The sequence below is a fragment of the Netta rufina genome (assembly GCF_964035555.1).
Source record: "Netta rufina genome assembly, chromosome: 15".
Lineage (NCBI taxonomy): Eukaryota > Metazoa > Chordata > Aves > Anseriformes > Anatidae > Netta > Netta rufina.
In genome coordinates this window covers 6,222,397-6,245,037 of record NC_140138.1, presented here as the reverse complement: position 1 = coordinate 6,245,037, position 22,641 = coordinate 6,222,397, and the positions used below count along the sequence as shown (strand labels likewise).

Here is a 22,641-nt window from a genome sequence, read left to right as displayed (position 1 = left end):
GCATTTCTTGAAAAGCCCAGGCTATGGTTACACCTCCGAGCCTTCCCGAAGAGCACCGAGATGACGGAGAGCGCGGCTGCGGCTGCTGCAGGAGCTCAGCGCTCACCCAGCCCCGCGCAGAGCCCAGGACCCATCCTGCTCGCTGGCCGTGCTCACCGTGCTCTGTGCCACCTGGCTGGGGCTCTGCTGCTGGCAGAGGCTCCAGATGTGAGACAGATGCAAGACAGAGGTTGCCCTTGGCTCGTGGTCCTTGTAAAAGGCGAGAGCAAACACCCGTCAGCGGGAGAGCGCGCAGATATGTTCGGGGATGGTCCACGTTTTGCTTTGCACGAGGGTGTCTGGACAAAGATTTTTAAAACGCTGGGAGGAACGAGGACATCTGAAAGCTAGAGGGAGTTGCAGGATTTAATGCAGAGTCCAGAGGCAGCAGAGCAGCACTGGGGAGAGCAGAAAAGCAAATGGGTAGGGGAAGACGAAGTGGTGGGGCTGGCTGCTCGGAGCTGGGCTCACAGCAGGCTGGAGGAGGCCAGCGTGAAGGCACATCCCCATCTCCTGGCTGTGCTCATGCAGCGAGCAGGAAGGTGATCTGCAGCAGGGTTAGGGCAGTCATAGGTCAGGCAATGGGAAACATCAAGGCAGGGGTGGGAAGAGGTTTCAGAGGGGTGTTGCAGAGCTTTAATCTGCTTATTACATCTTTTTAGTCATTTATTTATTTATTTCACCGTAATTTCACTGGCTGGTACAACGAACGTCCCACAGCAACAACTTCTGTATGCTCCACACCAGCTTCGTTATCTTGGTAAAAATGCTGCCCCATTAATTTACCCAACACTTTGTGCAGGTGTCAGGCACACTGCGCGAGCAATGCGTGAGTATTCCGGTCAAGTCAATTAGTGCAATTAATTTGGGAAAAAGACACGACGTACAGCGTACAGCTCGGGCTGCTTTGTGGTGCCAGGGGCGTGGGGAAGGGGAAGTGAAGGGGAGCAGGGGATCGGCTGGGATTTGGACGTGGGCTGTGTGCTCCCTCCCGTCCCTCCTCGCCCGTGGAGCCGCAGAGCTCGGTTGGGTTTGGGGCTCTTTTGGGCAGGAATTTGGAAGCTTAATGCGGCGCATTGTGCTGGGAGGCTTGCAGGCAAGCTCTCCATGGCAACTCGCCCTATACACAAAGCACCATATGGCTTTTTAGGAGGGGGAGGGAGCGAATCGAGCAGGGAAGTCAACCTGTGCTGCTTGTTTTGTTCGGCTTTGCTCTCCAAGTGGAGCAGGGGGAGATGGAAACGTGGGGTGCTGCCCCCTGGGCATGGCTTCTGCTCCACCAAGGCACCGTCGGGGACCTCTCAAAGGGCCTCTCCTTGCTCTCAGCGATGGAGCTCGCTGTGAAAATGAGCCCTGTGTGTGCACAGACCCCTCTGCAGGCTGCTCGCTCTGCAGACAGATGGAGCAACCAGCCTCCTGCTCGCCCTGCACCGAGAAACACCCGAAGGGCTCCAGCAGCGCTCGCTTTGGGCAGGAGCCGCGATGGGGATGGCTGCAGGCAGGGAGCTGCTTGTGCCACGGCTGCCCACGCTTTATGCCTCTGCTTCCAGGGGGAACTGGAAGCCTTCTCTTGACTGTAAATCCTCCCTTTTCAAGCTCCTTAGGAAGGAAGGAGCCGAATAAATACCTTTATCTGTGTCTGTAGAAAATCAGGTTTTCACGTGTCTAGTTTGAGGGGGAGGAGGAAAAATTGGTAGTGGGGTAAGCAGAAAGGAGCAGCCTGTGCCTGGCTCTGCCCGCTGCAGGGCACGCGGTGGTTCTGGGGGTGCTGCAGGGTGCTGGTGGGGTGGGCTGTCCTCCAGCAGCGCCGTTGTGCTGTCCCAGGAGCGGGCAGAGGCTCCCCCGGGTGAGTCCTGCTCCTGGGGCTTCGCACCCCGAGGGTCCCTGTCCCCATCCCTGGGGGAGCTGTTGGCAGGGAGCCTCTCGCATCTAAGCAGAGGCAGGGGTAATTAGTGGGAACAGTTGATATCAGGCTGCAGGGCGCTCTGTCCAGGTGAAGGTAGCAGAAGGCGACCTGAGGTTGCCTCCTCCCTGCTCTGGGGTGCCCGGTGGCACCGCTCACCCTGGGGCTGTCAGCAGGGAAAGCAGTGGGGACAGCGAGGTCGTGCCCCACAAACCAGAGCACACAGAATCGTAGAATCACAGAATATCCCGAGTTGGAAGGGACCCATAAGGACCATCGAGTCCAACTCCTGCTCCAACTCCAGCACCTTTCTTCTGCTGAGGCCACCACCCCACGGCATACTTGCTGTAGAGCGAGTCGGCGTACCCTGGCTTCTGGAAAACTAATTTGGCTTGTTCCTCATTTTGCTTTGCAGTCCAGCCCCAAAAGCCCCATTCCCAGGCTTGGGGGCTCGCATCAGGCCCCGTGCTGGCTTCTGGCAGCCCCGAACTGCTGGTGGCCATCAGGGCCAACCACAGAAAGAAGGCAGTGTGCGCGCTCCTGTCCGTGTGGCCACGCTGCCTGGCCAAGGCACAGCTCGTAGCCACCTCCCAGCCTGCAAGGGGTCTGGCCATGCCGCCAGCCCGCTGGGAAGCCACCAGCCCGAAGGATTCAGAAGTCTCCTCCTGTCTTCTGCCTCCAGCAGCGATGCACAAAGCCTGTGTGATCGCGGAGCCTCCCCGGGAGTGCCGGCATTACGGCGCCCCTTGCCTGGCCAAGTCGATCGACATCAGACGAAGCCGGTGCCTCAGCGCTCGCAGCTCCGAGGCGTGTGGTTTGGAGCCCACTATTTATTTTGGGACTGCAGCCTCTGAGCTCGATTTGGTGTTTCCAGGCTGTGATCTAGGTCGCCTGCTGGATCAGGCATTAGCTGTTGCTTGAGGGAGCGCAGGGAATTTGTGCGCGCTTCCTCCGGCGAAGGGCTCGGAGAAACGCCGACCCGCTCGGCTGCAGATGTGTTTGGGGGTGGGAGGAATGCGTTTTTTAAGAAATCTCCTTGAAAACCTCCTATTTTCCTGTCCTCCTGTGAGGATGGCTCCTGATGCGGCTGGTCACGGGAGGAGCAGGAGATGACAACAGCTTCGGTGCCGCCTGCCTTCTCTGCTGTTCCCATGGTAGTTGGCTGTCACACACAGAACTAATGTATTCCCTGCCCACAGCAGGATTAGAGCCTTCTGGGAGAAGAAGAAGAAGGGGATGCAGGAAACAGACATAGGGAAGAAACCAGGAAAAGAAACGGAGACCATGGCGGGGTGGGGACAAATCCAGGCGCTAGCCCCGTGGGAGCAGCAAAGGGCCTCGTAGGACCTCTGCCAGGAGCAGCCACCCGAATTGCATTCCCCCTCCTGGAGGTGGGGTGCCTGGAGGCAGGGCTCCTTCCCAAACGCCGAAGGCACCAGTGGGTGCAGAAGGAAATTCTTGTCCTTCTGCTGCCGCGTCTCCCAAAGCTGCCCTTCGTTCAGGGGTGCGGGTTTCCTTTCGGTGATTCTGTTTTTCTTTCCCTCTGCAGACCCCGACAGCCAGCTGTATGATATGGGATATACCCCCGAGGAGGAAGCCCCGGCCTGTCCTGATGAATTTGATGACTTCGTCACGTTTGAGGCAAGTACGAACGCTGCTAACACCCGTGGGCATCAGCTTTGTGCCGGGGGAGGCAGCTCCTGGAGCAGCTCGCTGTGCCGCGGCTCGGGGATTTTAACGCTTGGTCGGGACGAAACCTTTCAGCTGTGGGTGACTGGGCCAGGGAATTTGCACCGAGCACATGGTGCTGTTTAATTTAAAGGTGGTGTCCAAGCGAAAACCTGCTCGTTGCTAGCACTGTCTGAGCTTGCAGAGTGCCAGAGCGCGGTGCCCTGGGTGCGGGGTGTGTGCCTGCTGTCGTTGCGTTTGTGTCCTCGCTGGAGCTGCTGCCCTTGCAGAATGTGAGCCCAGTTTTGGGATGAGCCAGCTGGGAGCCTGCCCCCGAGGCCTAGCGGGCACTTGGTACCATCTGGTCAGCAGAAGACAAATTGTAGGTTTCCTCTTTGTTCTTGGGGTTGATCGAGGATGCTTACGTGCTGTACTTCCTTCCCTTTGCTGACGTTGCGGTCCCCATCCCTCCGTTCCCTCCTGCACTCCTGAGCAGAGGAGCACGCTGCAGGAGGGCCCTGTAGCCCCGGCTAGAAGGGAGGCTGCCGTTCGTTGTCTGTGGGGTTGGGGCTTTGCTTTGTGAGCTTCCTCCTTGCTGCTCTGCCCCACAGCCTGGAGCAGGAGGTGCTGTAGGTGCCTTCAGAGCAGGGACCTGCTGGTCCTCGGGTCCCCCGGGGGGGCTGAGTGGCTTCCTTCTGCTCATCCTTCTTCAAGCTTTCCTCTGTGGGTTTTGACTCTCATCTCGGTACCCTAGGTTTTATGTTTTTGTCGTGGAAACAGTGATTTGAAAAGGGCTCTTTGAGATTTGCATGTAAATGCACGTCCTTGCTTTGTGTAGTCCGTAATGTGTTACCCTGGCCTTCGTGGTAACGGGGCTGAAACTATTCCTTTGACTTTCCTGACAATATATTGGGATCTGGGCAACTTCCTTTCCCCCTGTTCATGAGAAGCACATGTCCATCGCTTGACACGTCTCAGAGCTGTCCCTTTGCCACCCGGTGCCAGCAGCGTGCGTCCCGGCCAGGCGCGGTTTCTGCTGAGCCCTTTGGCTGCCCGGGCTCAGCGCGTCGGGCTGACACCGCCACCCGGAGCGGGTCACTTGTTCCCTTGGCCTGACGAGCTCGTGACCCTGCCTCCCTCCACCAGAAGGCTTTCCAGGGCACGTTGGATCTGAGATTATTTTTCCATAGGCTGAGGTGCTGTCGTTGTCTTCGTCTACGGCTTGTGCGGAGGGCGTAAGATAATTTTGGCGCTCTCTTTTTTTCTGGGGGGTAAGGGTAGTTACAGCTACCCAGCGACAGCGGGATAGCGAAGGGGGGCAGGAAGGCAGGACAGGACGTGGGTTTTCACATTCCTCCCTCTGTACTGCACGAGGTCACAAATGGGTTTTATTCTGTTTGCTTTTTTTTACCCACCGAGCTGAGCGCTGAGCAGTTCAGCGGCTGTGACGCCCCGAGTCGCAGCGCTCGTGCAGGCAAGGGCTTTGGTTTGTGCTCCTCAGACCTACGTCACGGGACGATCGCGCTGCGATTCAGAGCAGAGATGTTTTCGAAGGGCTAATTTGACACAGATGAGCTCCGTCAGTGCTGCAAGCTGCTCTGGGCAGGAATACCAACAAGCCGGGTGCGTGCCCCGCCGCGGTGGAGCGCTTCTGCCCCTGGGCCACTGGTTCCTTGCGACGACAAGGTGAACCGAAGGAAAAAGGTGATGAATCCTGAAATCGCCTTTTCAGAAAGATGGCAATGGATTATGCTGCTGAAATCAGGGTAATCTCGAAAAGATCAGAGCTCTGTTGGTGTCTGTGTTTAATATGCTGGGGAAGAATTACCCTTGTTGTCTTGGATACGTGGTTCGAAATACTCTCCAGCCTGCAAGGATTTTGTAGAGATTTCAGCAAATGAGAACATGATCGAGAAATACCGCCCGGCGTTGCGAGTGTAAAAATAAACTGGTGTCTTGGGGCGTGTGTTTTTTTTGTGCTTGCTTCGCTGAGCTCCCAACGTGCACTTTATTCCCCTTGTCCTGCGGAGCCGTGCCCTGGGCAGCGTGAGCTGTGTCGGGGAGGGTGAGAGGAGCGGTGCAGGGCATCCTGCTGGGAGCTGCAGCCGAGGGGTTTTCATCGCTGTGCATCGGAGCCCAGCAGGACCTGCAGCAGGCTGGGCTTGGCTGGGTGCAGCAGGGAGCTGTGGAGATGGTGAGACAGCAAACAGGACAAACAGCAACGACAGCAAACGGAGCAAGTGGCCGTCCCCAGGACATGTTCCGCCTTGCCTGGATCCACCTGGAAGAGAGGAGGGGGGAAAAAATCCTTCTGAAAGTGAAGGCGTTGCCTTTCCTCTGAACAAACCTCCCCCCACGCATCACCAAAAAGCGTTTCACATGGGAATGGCCCCGTTTCAGACCTGGCAAGCTGGTGCACAGCGAGCGTGGGGCTTGAAAATGCGCTTCTGTGTGGGACCACCAGGCAGCAAAACCACCTCTTGGAGGCCACCGCTTCCTTCTCAGCCTCTACACGAAGGTTTTTGGGCCACGGGTGAGCCCCTCTTGCTTCGGCAGGGTGGTGGGACTAGGGGCACAGCCAGCTTTTGGCCTTCTGTCACGTCCATGGACCTTCTAAAGGCAACCCGGAGGAGTGGTGCTGTGCCAGGCGCTGAGAGCAGCCGCGGTTATTGTGTCTGGGGTTTCGGCCCTCGTCCCTCTTAGCTGAGGAGAATCACAAGGGCTCGAGTGCTTGGCTCTTCCGAGTGCCGAGGCCTTGACAGAGAGCTCCTCTCCTAAATGTTTGTTCAAACAAGTGTAAACAAGAGCTTTAAGCAGCCTAAATGAAAATACCTTCCCTTTGTTGATAAGGTTGCTCCTCTCGGTGACTCATCCCCTCTGCTGGTGCTCGAACATCTGCAGAAATCCCCGAGGATCCAGCACTGGTGTCTCTCAGCGAGTGTTTGCCCTGCAGAGGGAGGAGAGCCACCGCTTGCACCTTCGAGTAAGGGCAGAAAAGCCTCTTGCAGGAGACGAGGTCTGAGCTTTGCCGCTTCGCACAGGGATCCAGCCCCGATGTGATCAGCTTGGCTTGGAGAGAGGGCAGGGACAGAGAGAGAGGCGGTAGGCAAAAACTGATGTGGAGGAGAGCGCGGTGTTTTTATGTTGTATTTGGGTGAGGCTTGGACTTTCTGGAGTTAGGGGGAGTCCCCAGCAGGGCCAGCACACGTCAGAGCAGAGCGTAAGCCCTGGGGCAGCGCAGAGGCAGGCAGCGGGAGCGAAGGAGCGTGCAGGGGGAGCACGGAGCCGCTGGCTCCTGCTGGGCCCTGCCAGCTCCAGTCCCTCTCTTAAATGGTTTCCAGAGAGGATTTCTGGTCATGTACCTCTGCTGAGACAGCAGTTCGGAGGGGATCAGAAACGCAGGAGCCTGGCTTCCTGCAGCCACGTGGCGTTTTGCTCGGCAAGTGGTGCCTGCAGGGGCTCCCTGCCATCCCTAGCTGCGCTGCCACGCGTGCCGAGGGAACCTCATCCCTTGCTCACCCAGCTCCGGGGCAGGGACAGCATCCCCTTCATCCCCTCTTGGGGCCACGTTCCTGCCGGCAGCCCCACGTAGTGCCTCCCTGCCTGACCGTGGCTGCAGGCAGCTCTCTGCTCCGGCAGGGAAACGTCACCTAACAATAATCCCAGCGGCTTGGCCACCCTGCAGAGCAGTGCAAAAGGACCTTGGAGTCCGACTGGCACCCAAGCCCTTTTTGGCTTTCCCCCAGGCTGGGCTGGTGCAGCCTCGCTGCTGACTAATGGGGAGGTGGGAGTTATCCTCACCTCCCTTTGCCAGCTGGGCGGCATCAAGCTGTGCTGGTGACTCACTCCCGAGGTACGGGGGCTCCTTTGCAATGCCCTGCGAGGAGGGGAAGGTGAATTTGGAGTTAGCTTTCTTGATGCCTGCTGTGCCCTGCGCCCAGGACAGAGCCCTCTGCCCGACCTGCCCCATCTCCTGGGGGCAGCTGAACCCGCCGGAGCAGTGCAAAGCATCAGACGATAACAGAACGATTCTCCCAAAATGAAAGCAAACCACAAAAATTTGGTGTGCTGCCAGAGTTACTGGGCACGGAGATTTGTAACCTTAGGTGGGTCGGAGGAGAGGCAGAGCCGGTGCAAGGCTGTGCTCTGTAAAGGCGGGCCAGGAGTGTGATAAACAACACAAACCACCCATTTGAGCCATGGCAACTCGCGATTTGGGCCAGCCTGATGGCAGGAAGGCCCTCGAGATGTGCAAAACGGGGCAGCCGAAACTGCAGGTGAGGGGCGTAGAGGAGGAGCGGGGCTGTGTGAGGGTTTGTGGGGCTGTGCAGGGTGTGCAGGGCTGTGTGATGCTGTGCAGGGTGTGCAGGGCTGTGTGAGGCTGTGCAGGGTGTGCAGGGCTGTTGCCATCTGCTGGGCAGTCGCTGGGGCTCCCCGTGGTAGCAGCGAGGAAGGATGCATCGCAGCCGCCAGAGGGGTGCTGTGCGTTCTCAGGACAGCAGCGCTAAGCAGGCGAGCAGCGGCGCTCACCGGACGCGTGCACCCTGCAAGCCTTCTCCCCCAGCTTGTCCCCTGGGCTCAGTGTTCAGGAGCAACTCACGGCACAGCTGGAGTGGATCTGGGGAGGAAAGCAGTCCTTGGTGGGGTTCTGCGATCCTTTTCGGGGTCCCACGTCTAGTTTTGGGAGGGGGATGCCCCTGGGTATCCCAGCCGCCCCGTCTGCAGTGAAATGAGCTGGCGGTTGCTGCAAACTGTTGCATCTGTTGGAGCTGGAATCTCTTTTCATGTGGAGTAATTGAATTGAATGCTTCTGGAAGGGTGTAAAAATCAGAGGGAGGCAATTTAAATCCACGCTGCGGAATTTCTCCGGCTGCCTGGGGACTGAAGGCTGGCACGACCCGAGCTGTGTGGTGGTGATGGGGGAGCTGTAGCTGAATCACAGCCTGCAAGAGCAGCTCACGGGCACAGCGGCCACCGCTCCTCTTGGCTCGTGCCTTGCCGTGGGCACATGGGGGTGGTTTTATCTCCTCCTAGAAGCCCTGTGGACCTTCTGAGCACCCCCTCCTTACTGCAGGCTGCCCTAGGAGCTGTTTCCCTTCTGCCACAGCACGGAGCTGGCTGCTGAGCTCAGGCAGCATTTGCAGGAGGTGGCAGCTCAGCTCAGGCTTTCCCTTCTCCTACCACTGCCTTTCCCTGTCTGGTAGGACTGGCCTCTGCGGGCTCCCATGCATGGGAACCCCAAAAACTCATCGTGTCCGAACGGAAGGTGATCACCAAACCCTCTTCAAGTCACTTGCTGGAATTAGCATCACTTTGGCCATAAAGAGCTGCTGCACTCAGAATTTCTGGGGTGGCTGGAACTGCAGGAGCGTGAAACACGATGGATGCAGCTTTGTCTGCTCGTCCATCCATCCCCTAGGGGAGCCCACGGAGCCTCCCTGCCCCGCAGGGCAGCAGCAAAGGCAGCCCCGGTCGTGCAGAGCTCTCGTGTTCACAGCAAACAAGCGAACAGCTGGTGTTATCTGCAGTGATTAGGCACAGAAAACACGGTGATTGCTAAAACTGCTGGATCAAACTCCAAAATCTGGCTCTGCTGACAACCTTGTAAGAAGCAGCTTGAAAGTACCAAGGAAACTGATGTAGTGTACGGACCTCAGCACTGCTTAGGGTAAGGGATGAGAGGTGGGAAAATCAGGCACGAGTGTCTCTGTAGTTCAGGCATGCTGTGAGAAATATCCTTGGTTGGAAGAGCTCCCAGTCGTAGTGTTTGCCTTGTGCGAGATAAGGTGGAAGGAGTTTGGAAAACAAGGACCTTGAAGCTTTATCTTGAGCCGCGAGCGTGGCCGTGGGACCCGGAGAGGCAGGAGCTCGGGGCTCAGGGTGGCCAGGAGTGCATCAGGCAGCTCCAGGAGGCAAAGCTGTCTCAGTAAGAGTTCCCAAAGTAAAACTGGCAGCGCTTGGTGCCTCCCGACGAGCCTTGCCTTGTGGTACAGCGGTGCTAGAAGGTCCCTGAGGTCCCACAGCGCAAGCAGGGGAGCTGAGGGAGCAAAAGGGCTGTGACCCTGCTCGGTTAAGTGGCAGATCTGGATGGAGCCAGGACAGGAGCTCGGGTTAAACCATAACTGTGCTGCTGCTGTGCTCGGTACCAGAAATCCCTGAGCACAGAGGGTCGCCTGGTTATCGAGCAAGGCGCTTCCTGCTGGTGTTGCCGGAGCAGAAGGTCCTGCTTGGGGCACCGTGCTGCAGGAAGGATGTGTCCCAGAGGGGAGCAAGAATAGCCCGGAGAAAATGAGAAAATGTGATTTGTGAAGGTAATGGGAAGAAATGCTCGTTTATGCTGGCTCCCGTGACTGAGGGAGACCAAAGTTCAACGATGGGAAGCTTCTGTAGGGGGAAGGAGCAGAGTTTTTGGTATCTCCTGCACAATGCAAGAGAGGGTGTAGCCGAAGTGGGGAGGGTTAGGCTAGACACCAGGGAGCGACTTTCTGATCAGCAGCAAAGCTCGGATCCGTTGCTTGGAGCGAGGGGAGAGGTAGGACCTTTGGATGGAGGTTTGGGGGACCTGTCAGATAAACTGTGCTAGAAATGGTGAGCTGTGCTCCTGATCTGGAGCAGGACAGTGAACCAGGATGGGCTGAGCTCCTTGTTCTGTGCGTTCGGAGCTGCATGCGGGTCCCACAGAAGGGTCAGATCCTGCAGGCCTGGTGCCATTGTGCCTCTTGTGGACGTTTGGCTGAAGAAGCTCGTGTTGGTGCTCTCCTCGGTCAGGGTATCGCTGCTGTGACGGAGGGGGCAAGCTCGGGGTGGGTCGTGGGGGGATTCAGTCCCCAACCCATCAGGGAATGGCATCTGGGCAGCATGCGACTGAGATGTTCCTGTCCCCAAGTGCTGGCTCAGGGAGCAGTCTGAAGGAAGAGGACTTAGAGAGGCAGCTAAAATAAAGAGATGGAGAAATCAGGCCCTGTTGGGATCGCAGGTGCGGATATACACAGAACAGCCCAAACCTCTGGGTCCAAGGGACGGGGACTTTGTCCCTATGCCCTATGCTTGGGGACAGGGGGGTTCTGGGGACCCGGAGCGCTTCCTCGGGTAGCACCGTGCCGGTGGCTCTGCTGTTTGCTGAAGCAGCAGCTTGGGTGGGGGCAAGGTGGAGTTCGGGGCGGCGTGTTTGTAGTCGGGTATCCCTGCTGAGCCAAGCAACAACCTTTTGGGGTGGCAGTCACCCACCCCACCCACCCTGCATTGCTCTCTGAGTCACTGCAGCGGTGATCACTTATCAGCAGCAAAGCGCTCCTGGTCTCTGGAGTGAGCAAGACGGGCGTTATTTACTTTTCTATTTGTTGTTATAAGGAAGGAGATGGTTATTTAATGTTTAAATATTCACCAGGAACAGCAGGAAAGATGAGATAAGCCTGGGAAGCCTCTGTAGCAAGAATGGCCCTCCTCGAAATTAACCTTCTTAATTGGAGGAAGGTTTACATAGAAAGAAAGCACGCGCACCTGGAGCGGGGCTGGCGGTCGCGTGGGGCGTGCTTTTATTTTGGTATTCACATAGCTCGGGTGGCTGCAGTCACACGGCAGGGGAGTGTGCATTAGCTCACATATTGTTATCGCGGGGGCTGGAAGGTCAGGAACAAAAGGCACTCTGTTCCGCGACCTGCGCTCCGCTCCGTTGGTGAACCTCGCGCCGAGCCTTTCCGGGACTTCGCTTCCCTCCTCCCGCCCAGCAGGAGCTGGATTCAACGTGGGCAAAGAGGCAATGTGTCCGCAGGTGAGTTTTGTGCACTAGCATGAAATAAGGAGGGAGCTGGGGTCCTGGAGGAGGCAGATCTCCGTCCTGGGGACCGCTCCAAGCCCTGGCATCGCCAGGAAGGGGCAGGCTGTGTCTGCGTAGCTGCAATCCACCCGGGGAGCTGGGCTGGGAAGGACGGCGGCTGCGGGCTTTCCGGGCATGGAGGATGTGCCAGATCTTGTAATTTTTGTGTTTGATTGTTTGTTTGTTTCCTGATGGGTGTTCTCTTGCCCAGCCTGAGAGCTGGCATTGAGTGCAGGAGCCTCAAAAGCTTTCCAAGTGGCCCTGGACCTGCTTTACTCGGGTCAACCAGATTTTGGGGCTGTGCCAGGCTGGGTGGGTCATTGTCTTTGCCCCAAGTTCAGTGAGGACCCTCTGGCTTCTCTGCAAAGTGGGTATTGCCCAAATAAGCAGGAAGAGGCAAATACCGGGGCTAAGTGTTTGGTGCCTTGCTGCTGGTCCCCAGCGTGGGGTTATTTGGTGGGTGACAGGTTCCTGCTGGCCTGTGGCCAGTGCACGGGGCTGAGCTGACACAGGGCGTTTCAGGGTGGACTGCCAGCACAACTTGCCTCCTCTCTCCCCTTTACGTCCGTGTAAAGCCAATTTAAACACATCGTGTGACTGGGCAGGTGCCTGTCCCCAGCACCACAAGCTGAGCTGGGCTCACTGTCAGCGGCCAGGCCACTCCTGCAGGGCAGGACACAGCACCGAGCACCTGAGGGCTCTTTTTGGTGGTCTCCTTCCCCTGGCCCCATGTCTGTGGCTCTGGACAGAGCAGTGTTCCCAGCTCGGGGGCCATGGCCACAGGATGGGAGCAGCACAGTGTGTCCTTGGAGGGTGCTGTGTGCCACCCATCCCTCTCCCCCACCTGTCCCTCAGAGCTGGCGTGAATCACAAATACGCTCACTCTTGCTGGGAAAACAGAGTTGTTTTTCCTTTTCCTCTCCCCCCCCGAGCTTCCTAGTCACTGTGGCCAGGGCCAGCGGCGCTGCAGGGTGGCGAGGCTGCTGGCAGGGACCGGCTGCCGCCCCACTCATGGTTTTGCTTGTATTTTGGGTGAAATTGTCCGTCACGGATCAGAGCAGCCAAATAAATGCTCCCTCGAGCCTGGGGTGTGCTGTGCTTTTTCCCAACAGACGTGCTTGGAAGCACAGAAGCACCCCTGAGCGCGTGCCGCCGCCCCGCTCCCCGCCTGCTAAAGCTCCTCACAGGGGCTGCCAGCCCCAGAGCCCTCCTGAGCCCCATCCTCCAGCCAACAAAACGCCCTGCAGAGCTGGCAGGCGCCCTGAAGTCGGCACAGAAGCAGGAAGCTTTGCATGCCCGGCCTCGCCGGCTCGCATGTGGCTTCGGTAGTGGCCTCTGTGGTGTGGCAGAGCCCGTCCCTGTGGCCGGCTGCTGCCCGGTGCTGACTCTGGGGGTGGTGGCCGCATCTCATCACCTCAGGCCTCTCTCGAGCTGCCTTCCCCATGCCATCTTTGTGGGCTACCAGACCGGGCACGTCAGTGGTGACGGGGCTTTATGGTCCCTTAACGTGTCCCTGCCCATCCCGTGCGGGTGACTCTGACAAAATGGCCGCAGACAGGGCTTGGGCCTCGTGTGGGCGTTAGGGCACAAACCGCAGTCAAGCCGTGGTTTCGGTTCAGGCTGGGGTGGGGCGTCCTGATTTTAAGGTCTGAGGTTGACCTGAAGCATCTCAGGGGGTGTTTTATTTGGTTAAAAATGAAAATAGGCCGGGGCTGGTGGTACTGGGCTGTTCTGAGCGTGCAGTGGGGATGTGCAGCCCCCCCATGGATGTGTTTGCCAAGTGGGCATTGCCTGACCTGCTGTGTTGTGATTTTTTATCTGAAAAAAAGCTCTTACTTTCTGCCTGTGAACAGAAAAACAAGCTTGGCTGGAGGAGAGAGATGTGGCAGTGGGAATTAAGGGGTCAGCATACAAATCAGCTGTTCACGAGGCCATAAAAAGAGCTTTGAGATCTGCGGCTGCACCTTTGCCCAGGGCATAGGGTTTTGGTTTTGCTTTGCTTCGCTTTATCAAGCATTCTGTAATATCTTCCCCTAGTCTGCTTGTTTGCCTATCTCCTTCTGGCATCTTTTCTTGAGGTTTAGTTATTTAATCTGTGATAAAATGTAAAGCAAAGTTCTCCACGCTCGTGCTCAGGAGGAGAACTTTGTTTAAAGTTTCACCTGTCTCATAACTCATTGACCGCATGGGTTTAACTTTAATAAGGCTCTTGCATTTGAAATTGAAAAAGCATTAAAAGAGAATAATCGAGGTCCAACGTGCTAATGTACTGCCATTACATACCGGCCCTGTTGGAGGGAGGTGCAGAGCATTGTGAGTTTGGCAGAAATGGGGACATCTCTTCTGTCGCATGGTTTGTGGTACCCAGCACAGCTGGCCTAGGGACACACACAGACTGGTAAATCTCCCCTCCTTAAAGATTTAATCTTTAAGCATAGAGTAGAGGTGGTTTTTGTTTGACTTTTTTTAATCTGTAAGAAAAAAGAATATTACTTCTGTTTTCTAAAATATCCTTTGAAAACCCACTATTTCCAGGGAAATGCAGGAGTGAGGTAGCAGTCTGTATTCTCCTAAAATTCCTTTAATAAGACAAAAGCAAACTTCAGGCTCGTTTCTTTTGACCTTGTGAGCGGTGATGGCACACAGCAGGGCTGTGAAACAGGCTCAGGTTGTGCCGGGGCCACTCTGGTTGTTCCTCAAGGTGCTCCTGGACCGTGGCCCTCGCTTTGGCCCTGCCTGGCTGCGTGTGATTGAAGCTGCAGCAACTTCTGTCCTGGTCTCTTCTGGTTTCTGTATGCACGCCACGTGGGATGTGGCAGGGCAAAACACATTCTTCTCCTTTGCTAAATACAGGGAATGTTTGCAGATGGTGTTCCAGGTCGTCCTTTAAGGAACAAAATTGCTGCACGTCCACAGTGTGGCTGGAGGAGGATGCGGTCTGTGCTGTTCTGGTGGCTACCTCTGGCTGCCCCCTCATCGGCCAGTCTGCACCATTTTTTCCTGTCGATAAGATTTTTGAAGCAATTTGGTAGATAAATAATTTGATTGAAGGGCATTGGGATGTTCTGATGTGCTGAGCTGTTCGGCTCCCTGTTACGCTTTGTGCTGGGAGGCCAGCGACTGTAACCTCCAGAGGGTGGGTTTTTAATCAGCGTGTGGGTTGGGGGATTTGTTTTGTTTCCATGTTTTCTTGTTTGTTTGTTTTGCGATAGTTGTCTTTGTTTTGTTCTTGAATACACTTGAATGTATGTCTGGATTTAAACCTTTCCAGGAGGAAGGTTTTTGTTCTTTTGTTTGTTTATTTGTTGATTTTTTTAAAAAAACAAGAGTTTACTTTGGAGTCTGCAAGCAAAGTTATTTCCAATTTGGCTTTAAACCTGTTTCAAGCAGGCAAAAAGCAGCCTTTTGAAGCAGGCAGGTAAATGTACAGATGCTGGTGGCTGCTTTCCTCCCTTGGGCCCTCTCGGCTGCCTTGGGTTCCCATCGCTCTGCACAAAGCATCAGTGTGAGTAGGGGATGGCTTTTGTCCCCCCAAACAGTGTCACAACACGGCATTGTCCCACATGCCAAAGCCCGACCTGCCCTAAACTTGGTGTACCCTGCAAATTGCTTTTGTTTTCATGTGGGAGGCAGGTGAAGCCACTGCCTCCCCTGTTGGTGACAGCGCTTGCTGCAGCAGCCTCTGCCGTCTGGTGGAGTTTGCTGGGCTGGCCCCGTCTTCTGCGGGTGGTGACTTTGGACTCTGGTTCTGTAAAGCTTTTCATCATGTTTAACCTGGGGGTGGTGGCTGCGAGAGGCCGTCTGTCTGTCTGTGCTGAGCTGGCAAGAACTGGTGCCGCCCTCCTGGTCGTGGAGCAGGTGGCTCGAGCGCGAGCTTCCCTTCTCCCAGTTCATCTGCGTGGTGTCTGCCCAGCTGCTGGCCTTCCCTGGTGCAGGGCTCTGAGAAACGTCACAGAATCACAGAATATCCGAGTTGGAAGGGACCCACGGGGCTCATTGAGTCCCAGATCCCCAAAGGACCACCTGAAAGATGCCATTTGCTTGGATGTGTTTGCAAAAAGCCCTGGTTGCTGCCGTGTGTGCCTCTCTGGTGGAGGAAGAGGAGTTTGCTTGGGCATTAGTGCCTGCCTCCAACGTGCTGCTGCCGTGGACAGGGGACCAGCTGGAGCTCTGTGCCCCCACTGACAGATCCCAGAGGCACAACTGAGTTCATTTGTTCTGAAACCACCTGGGGAAATCCCAGCAGTGCTGGGCCACCAGCCCTCGCTGTTCTCGCCAGGTTTTCCCTTGTGGCCTCATGGCTCCGCTCTGCACACGCGGGTGCGGGAGGCTGAGCGCCGCCCGTGCTCGGGGAGGAGCAGCCTGTCCTCGTGCCAGGGCTGGGAAAACCCAGCCCTTTGTGCTCGTGGTGTGGGCTCCTGAAAACCAAGCGCCTGGAGCCTGCTGGCTCGCTGCAGGTAACGGAGACGTGGCGCAAAGTATTCAAGGTGCAGTCCCAAAAAAGCATGTCCTGAAGATGCAGACTGGTGGCGCAAGCCGTGCAAACCAGAGGCTGTAGTAAAGGTTTACGAAGCAGCTGAGTTTTCTGTTGAGGGATGGGAGGTGCCTTCGTATTACCAGCGGGGTGGAAAAAGTGCTGTGAGGGCTGACTGGTGGTTTTGAGCGGTGGTTCCGTGTGGAGAACTCAAACTGATAACGTGTATTTGTAGCAGTGGGGTGGGTGAAAGGAGCCGTGATGGGAACTGCTGAGGGAGCAGCAGGTAATTCCTATGGGACTCCATAAACCCAATATAAAATCTCTCTGAGTCCCAACTGCCAAGGCACGGGGTGGCTCGGCAGAGCTCCTGGGCATGGCATACACCTCATGCTGGAGAACTGCTGTCCCATATGGGCTTGGTCCTGCTCTGCAACCCAAACGCGTGGCTCCAGCGCCTTACAGGGCGGCTTTTTCCCTCTTGTGTCTTGTAACAGGCAAATGAGGTGACCGACAGCGCGTACATGGGCTCGGAGAGCACCTACAGCGAGTGCGAAACCTTCACGGATGAGGACACCAGCACGCTGGTGCACCACGAGATGCACGACGAGGTGGAGACGGACAGCGCCATCGACTCCACCGTGCACTCGGAGTTCACCGACCCCATCGAGGAGCCGGAGCATGGGTCAGTGGTGGGGGGGCTGCGGGGCAGGAGGGGGGACAGACAGGAGAGGACAGGGACCGGGGGAGACGCAGCCCGAGGATTTAATCGAGTGGGCTGAGTCTGCCTTGCCAAAACTGGTTGGCTTGTTCGTAGTGTTTGCCGCTTCACCGAGACCAAAATAGCTCTTCTTGAAGAATAATAACAAGGCTGCGCCGTGTGTAGGCTGGTTTGGAGCGTGGCCTGGCAATCTCTTTGAGCTAATCTTTGCTCGCCTTGGGAGAACTTCTGTACCCTCATTAGCATCTTTAACTTCTAAAATAAGTTCTCCGAACACCTGAAATACCTGCAGTTTTTAATCTATCGCTGCAGCCAGAAACGTAACGTGTAATTTTCAAGTCAGGAGGGGAACTCGCTGTACTCTTGTTTTTCCTAAACACGCGCGTGCCCTTTGATGTGCAGCCACCTCCTGTAACAACTAGTTTGAAACTTGTGCCCCGAGCACAGGGAGCTGCTTCCCCGTCTGAACCGCTGCTGGCGAAACTGCTCCCGGGCCCCCTCGCTTCCTCGATTTTGCAGGGAAAGTTGTTTTGGGGGTGAAACCAGGATGCTGGGAAGGCAGGAGGGGAGAGAATAGCTTTGTTATCAGCGGCCCAAAAGCATGGGTCTGTGCTGAATCTTCTGGAGCTGCTGTCACTTGAGGTCTGCTAACACCTGTGGGGTGATTTTTGGCCAAAAGCGTGGCATCCAGGCTCGGTGCCGTGGCGAGCACTCACAGCTCCCCGAGCTTTTAGAAAGCGGGGGGCTCCCTGGGGCTTCCCTCCCGCCCCAAAAGCACATCTGGGGACACATGAGCAGGCAGTGGTGCTGGGGCTGAAAGGGTGCTGGCTGGAGGAGGTGCTGCGGATCAGAGGAGAGAGGGGATTAGCCAGCCACGCGCTCCTCACCCGAGCAGCACTTATACCAGGGTGTAAGCGCTTTCTGAGCCCCCAGCCACCAGCAGCGTGTCCCTGGAGGGGCCATGGCAGCCTGCGTGCGCTCTCGTCCTCTTGGGAAACTGCCGTGCCTTGGATTCACCTGCCTGTAGGTACAAAACGCGTTGCTTAGGATTTTTATTTTTTTTTAATTAGGTTAAATTAGGCACACCTAACCTTGGGTGTCCTCTGGGTGCTCTGTCCAAGCAGGTGGTGTCTATTGCCAGGTGTCTTAGGTGTGGGCAGACTCCAGGTACCCAAAGGTTCAAGGCAAAAGCGTATTGGAATTTTTTGGACTCCTGCTTTAAATACTGGAAGGCTGGAGACTGAAAACTTGGCAACCTGATCCCAGGCTGCTGAGGGCTGGTTTCAGCGCCATCAGACCTGAGGTGCCTTCCAGGAGCAGTCAGTAAGTGCCATCCAGCCAGAGCAGGGCTGGATCAAAACTCCAGCCCTGCTTCCCAGCGGCTGTTCAAGCTCGACACGCGTGGGGCGGTTGGAGTGGTTATTTAGGTTGTGTGTGGTAAAGATTGGCTGGGCTCTGGATCTTGCAACTGCTGTGGTGGATCCTGTAGGTGTGCACCAACTCCCCGTGCTAGTGCCTGGGGCAGCCCTGGCTGAGGGCTCCCAGCTGCCTGATCAGATCTGCTGCAAGGTGCTCGTCAAACCACAGCCCCTGCTTAGAGAGCTGGGCTTGGCTTCTGCTTGTGAGTTAAAAAATTATAATAAAAATAAAAAAAATCCCCTCTACTTTCTATTCCTGGAGCGGTTTCTGATGCTGTCTGGGTGTGCTGGGTGCCACCACTCCCTGGTGGGGGACTGGGCTCCTGCCACCCCCCGCTGCAGGAGCTGTGCTGGGCTTCCTGTGGTTAAAGGGAGACCTGCTGCTGTTTTGGCTGGAGGGGTGACATGTTTTTATTAGCAGGATAAGGGAAAATCCTTGAGATGCTGCAGACATTTGTCATAAATGGCTTATCAGTAATTGTTTTTTTTAATTTGGTACAACGATCACAGTTCAATGCCCATGTCTGTATTCCCCCTCCAAGTGGATGAAGATGGGGGTCTAGCCTGAAATATTGTTTTTTATAATCAAGCTTTTTTCCCCTTTCTTTAGCATCGAATTTTAGGGAGGCGAGCGGTGCTAGTGTCCCCAGAGCACATCCCTGTGGGGCGCAGACACGCGGGCTGCTTTCAGGCTTGGTTCTCAGAAATCCCCTCCGTGTTTCCCCCAAACTTCCCTTTAAAACCTCTGCAGTCCTGGGCAGGAAATTCCGGATTTCTGGTGCGTACTGCCCTGGTGGGCTGAGTGTATGTAGCACTGCCCACCTGCAAAGGTACTGCCAGAAGCGACGTCTCCTGTGCCGAGCAGCGTCCCCTCCGGAGCAAGGGACATCCCTGGGCCCATGCTGGGCATGTTTTGGCTGGGTGCAGCACAGCCCTCTGGATCCGATGCTACAAACCCATTAAAAAAGCCCAAAAAATCGCCACGAGTGCGTGCAGCGTCCTCCCTGCAGGGGCTGAGTTCAGGTCCCTTGCGGTGCCGGGCTCGGCAGCTGCCCCTAAACCACTGGGGTTTGTGTCACCGGGGACAGCAGCACCAAACCCCACAGCGGGCTCTCAGTAGGATTACACAGCACGCAGCAGGCTCAGAGCATATAACCATATAACTCAGAGCATGTTTAGCTCGGGCTCAGGACACACCAGGCTTTGCCTCTGCCGTGCTTTTGGTTGCGCCTGTGCAGTGCCAGGGCCGGCCACCGGCCTTGGGATTTGTCCTGCGTGTCTGGAGATCCCAGGAGCTGCCTTGCAGCTGCCAGGGGAACTTGCATGAAAAAAAAACAATGATTTGGTGTGAAAAAACAGGCTGCAAACTTCCTGGGGGTGCCTGGGCTGCCCCTTCAGCCCTGTTCAAGGCACAGTAAGGCAGAAGTGGCCGGGTTATGGGAGATGTGAGTTGGGAAGCAGATGTTTGGTGTGCTATCGGAAAGGCTGCTGCAGTGGTCACCCCATAACATCTTTGTCTGTCCCCACAGATCCCATCCGCACGACCTGCCCCTGGGCTCGGACCTCAGCCACTCCATCGTTACGGTCATTAGCGGAGAGGAGCACTTCGAGGATTATGGAGAAGGGAATGAAGCAGATTTGTTCTCGGACAGCTTGTGTAACGGGGAAAGCAGCTTTAACAGCTCCTCGTTCCTCTCTCCCAGGTAATGCTCAGCACAGCACTCGCAGTGCTTTACCCAGTTTCCCTGGCTTAGTGTCCTCGCTCAGGCTCTGTGGGTGTGAGTTTGGGTGTGCTGAAAGAGGGGGTTCCTGGCAAAGCTTGGATACAGTGGGGTAACCAGCTCAGAAGTGGAAGATGAGCTGCCTCCTTCAGCCTTTCATTTTCCTGAACAGTTCCCATCCTCCCATCCAGAGGTGCTAACGTCCAGCAGCAATTGGAAGCTCTCTGAGTTTGAGTCTGGGACAACGCCACGTTCCCTCTCTGTTGGGGATGTGGCTCCTCGCACAGCATTCTGCTAGAGAAAACTGCCATGGAGTTTTATCCCTGATCCTGTTGGATAGCTTTATTTTTTTTTTCCTTTTGGCTTTGATAGGATGCTTGGTTGGATTTGCACAAGCAGCTGCAGCCTCCCTCCTCTAGGCAGCCTGAGGGATTCATGGGGCAGGAAGGAGGCCAAAGTGTTTTCTTGCACTCTTTGTGTTAGGGTCTGAAACCAGGCACATGTGGGTTTTCCAGCCCATGCAGGGTGGACTGAGGATGACAATACAAACCAGTCAATCTGTATTTTTTAAGAAAAAAAAGTGAAAGCTGGAATGGTCACGCACACCTGCAGCCCCTGTGACGACAGGTGACATGGGGACATGCTCCTCCACCAGGCAGCACAAGTCTGCACGGGGCAGGAGTGCTCCCTGCCTGCCACACGCCCACACTGAAGACCAGAAGATGCTTTTTTTTTTTTTTCCTTTGGGGTGATGTGTGACTTTCCACGGCAGTACAAACCTGTTACAATTTTTTTTTTCCCTGCTTACCTGCTTTTTTGTGAGATTCCCAAAGGCCTTTGTAGAGCTTGGGCAATTCTGCTTGCACGGGGCTGAAAGGGAAGAACTGCTGTCAAATCTACACACCAGCATTTTGCTGCAAGTCAGGGCTGACTTTTTTTTTCCTTTTTGCTGGTTCAGCAGCAGTTTTGAAGATGTTACCTGAACCTGCAGTAGAAGGTGTTGCTGTAAAGCATGGCTGACCCGTTAATTTGGGAAAACAGTGCTCTTGGTGAGCTGACAACCAGCCTTGGTGTTGAGTTTCTCCTTGAGTGTAGGCCTCCAGCCCAGTCCAAAAGCCTCCTGGCAATGAAATACTCAACTAAAATAGCTTTGCACGCCACTATTTTTTTTCTTTAATACCAGTCCTGAGCTCCAAGGTTACCTCTGCTCACGGTGCCCAGCCCTTGCTCTGTCAGGGCGCTCTCTTCCCCGTGCTGCCCTCTCTTCGGGTCCTGCTTCTGCAGCATCTCTCCTCTGCTGGAGAGGTTCAGGGGGCGCGTGGCCGTTCAGGTCTAGCCTTCACCTGGGATTATCGTTGTGTGCACGAAGGTCCTTAGCTGATGTTTCTCTAAGCAGGTGCTGTTTTTTTCTGAACAAAGCCCTGCCTCCTCAGTGCCTTTACACACAGCGAAACCTTACAAAGCACTACGGGATGTCACTGGCCTAGATGAGCCTTTTTTTTTGCTGAGGTTTGAATAGGAGGAACAGCATCTCTTGTAAGCGGTCACATCGCCACACACCACTTCCATGTTACCAGAGCCTCCGAACAGGAATAACGGTGACAAGTTTTCCTGCTACAGCTCCAGACCTTCACAAGAGGACTAATGCAAGCACCAAGAGCCTTGGGGAAGGCTGTGGGGTATTGCATTTTCCTGCTTAGTCCTGGTGTGCGTGTTTCTGATCCCTGTTCTTGGGTTCCCACCTCTTTTTTGGTGCATTCAGCCGGTAAGAGCGAGGTCTCCCTGCCACGCTTGGCGAGAGAAGGACGGCGACTGAAAGTACGAGCTCCTCGCGTGCTGGATGAGCTCCTTAAGTGCTGGACGAGCTGCTGAAGGCAAATGTTACCCCACGAGGCAGAGGAAGGAGGCAGCAGGGCTGCGTGCAGTGCAGGGGGTGGCAGCTCGCTGCCAGTGGGAGGTGGGGACGCCCCGAGGCGTGGTGGGGTTCAGCTCTCACCCACCCGGCTGGCAAGGAACCAGCGCAGCCAGGGGCCAGCTCTACCTTTACACAGCAAATACCTGCAGATTCTCCTACGGCTTCTTGTCTGATGGCTTTCCCCACCTCAATTAGTGCCTGTCAGAGCCGGGTTTGCACACCAGGTTTATTCCCTGGGGTTCATCAGCGGCTCGTTCTCAGGTGCTCCCTCTGGGTACCGCAGGGCTGCTGCCAGCTTCTGCCCCCTGCAAAGCCTGAGCAACTGAAGTGACTGCTGGTGGATAAAGACTTTCCTGAGACTGAACCTGCCCTAGAGGCTAGGGGGGTGTTTTTCAACGTTTTTGCAGGAATGGGAAGAGATGAGCAATGCAGCATGCGCTGTGGTCCACTTGCCTGATCTGAGGGGGCTCGGAAATACTGCACAGATGGCACAAACTCAGAGACCTGACCCCAGGGGGGCTGCTGACCACCCCCACACCCCCAGGAAAAGTCCCTGAGAGGCTATGCAAAGGTGCTGGGGGGAACACCCCTCCCGGGTGGAGCCTCAGCATCTCCCGGGTCAGGACTTGCCAGTGTGGGTCTGCACCATGGGGTTGAGTAGTCCTTTCCAGATATCTTTTGGTTTTAAGCTTGCTTGTGTTTGCTCACACCTTTACCTGTCTTTCCTATTGAACTGCTTTGTTTTTTCACTATTAACCTTGCTTTGATTAAAGTCTGTGGCTTCCAGAAGCGTGTTTGTCCACAGAAAGGATTTGTGGCATGCATTTGGCCCCAAAGCAAGACGAAACTGATTCGCAACCACCTTTTTATGAGCTTAGCTTCAAGGGGGAAGCTCTTTGAAGTGAAAATCTGACCCCAGTGTGCGTTACCCTCAGTGTGGGTCTGCAGCAGCACGGCTGCTCTATT

General features: G+C 55.7%; 1 protein-coding gene across 1 annotated transcript in view; it reads left to right on the top strand.

Annotated features, from left to right (window-relative positions):
- RAB11FIP3 (RAB11 family interacting protein 3) overlaps positions 1–22,641 on the top strand; it is a gene marked incomplete at its 5' end in the record, with an annotated part of 62,739 nt that overhangs the window by 24,578 nt on the left and 15,520 nt on the right. The window contains 3 exons of the mRNA XM_084296152.1: positions 3,492–3,583; positions 16,398–16,585; positions 19,569–19,742. Of these exons, the coding sequence (XP_084152278.1) occupies positions 3,492–3,583; positions 16,398–16,585; positions 19,569–19,742 (454 nt within the window). The remainder of the gene's footprint in view (positions 1–3,491; positions 3,584–16,397; positions 16,586–19,568; positions 19,743–22,641) is intronic.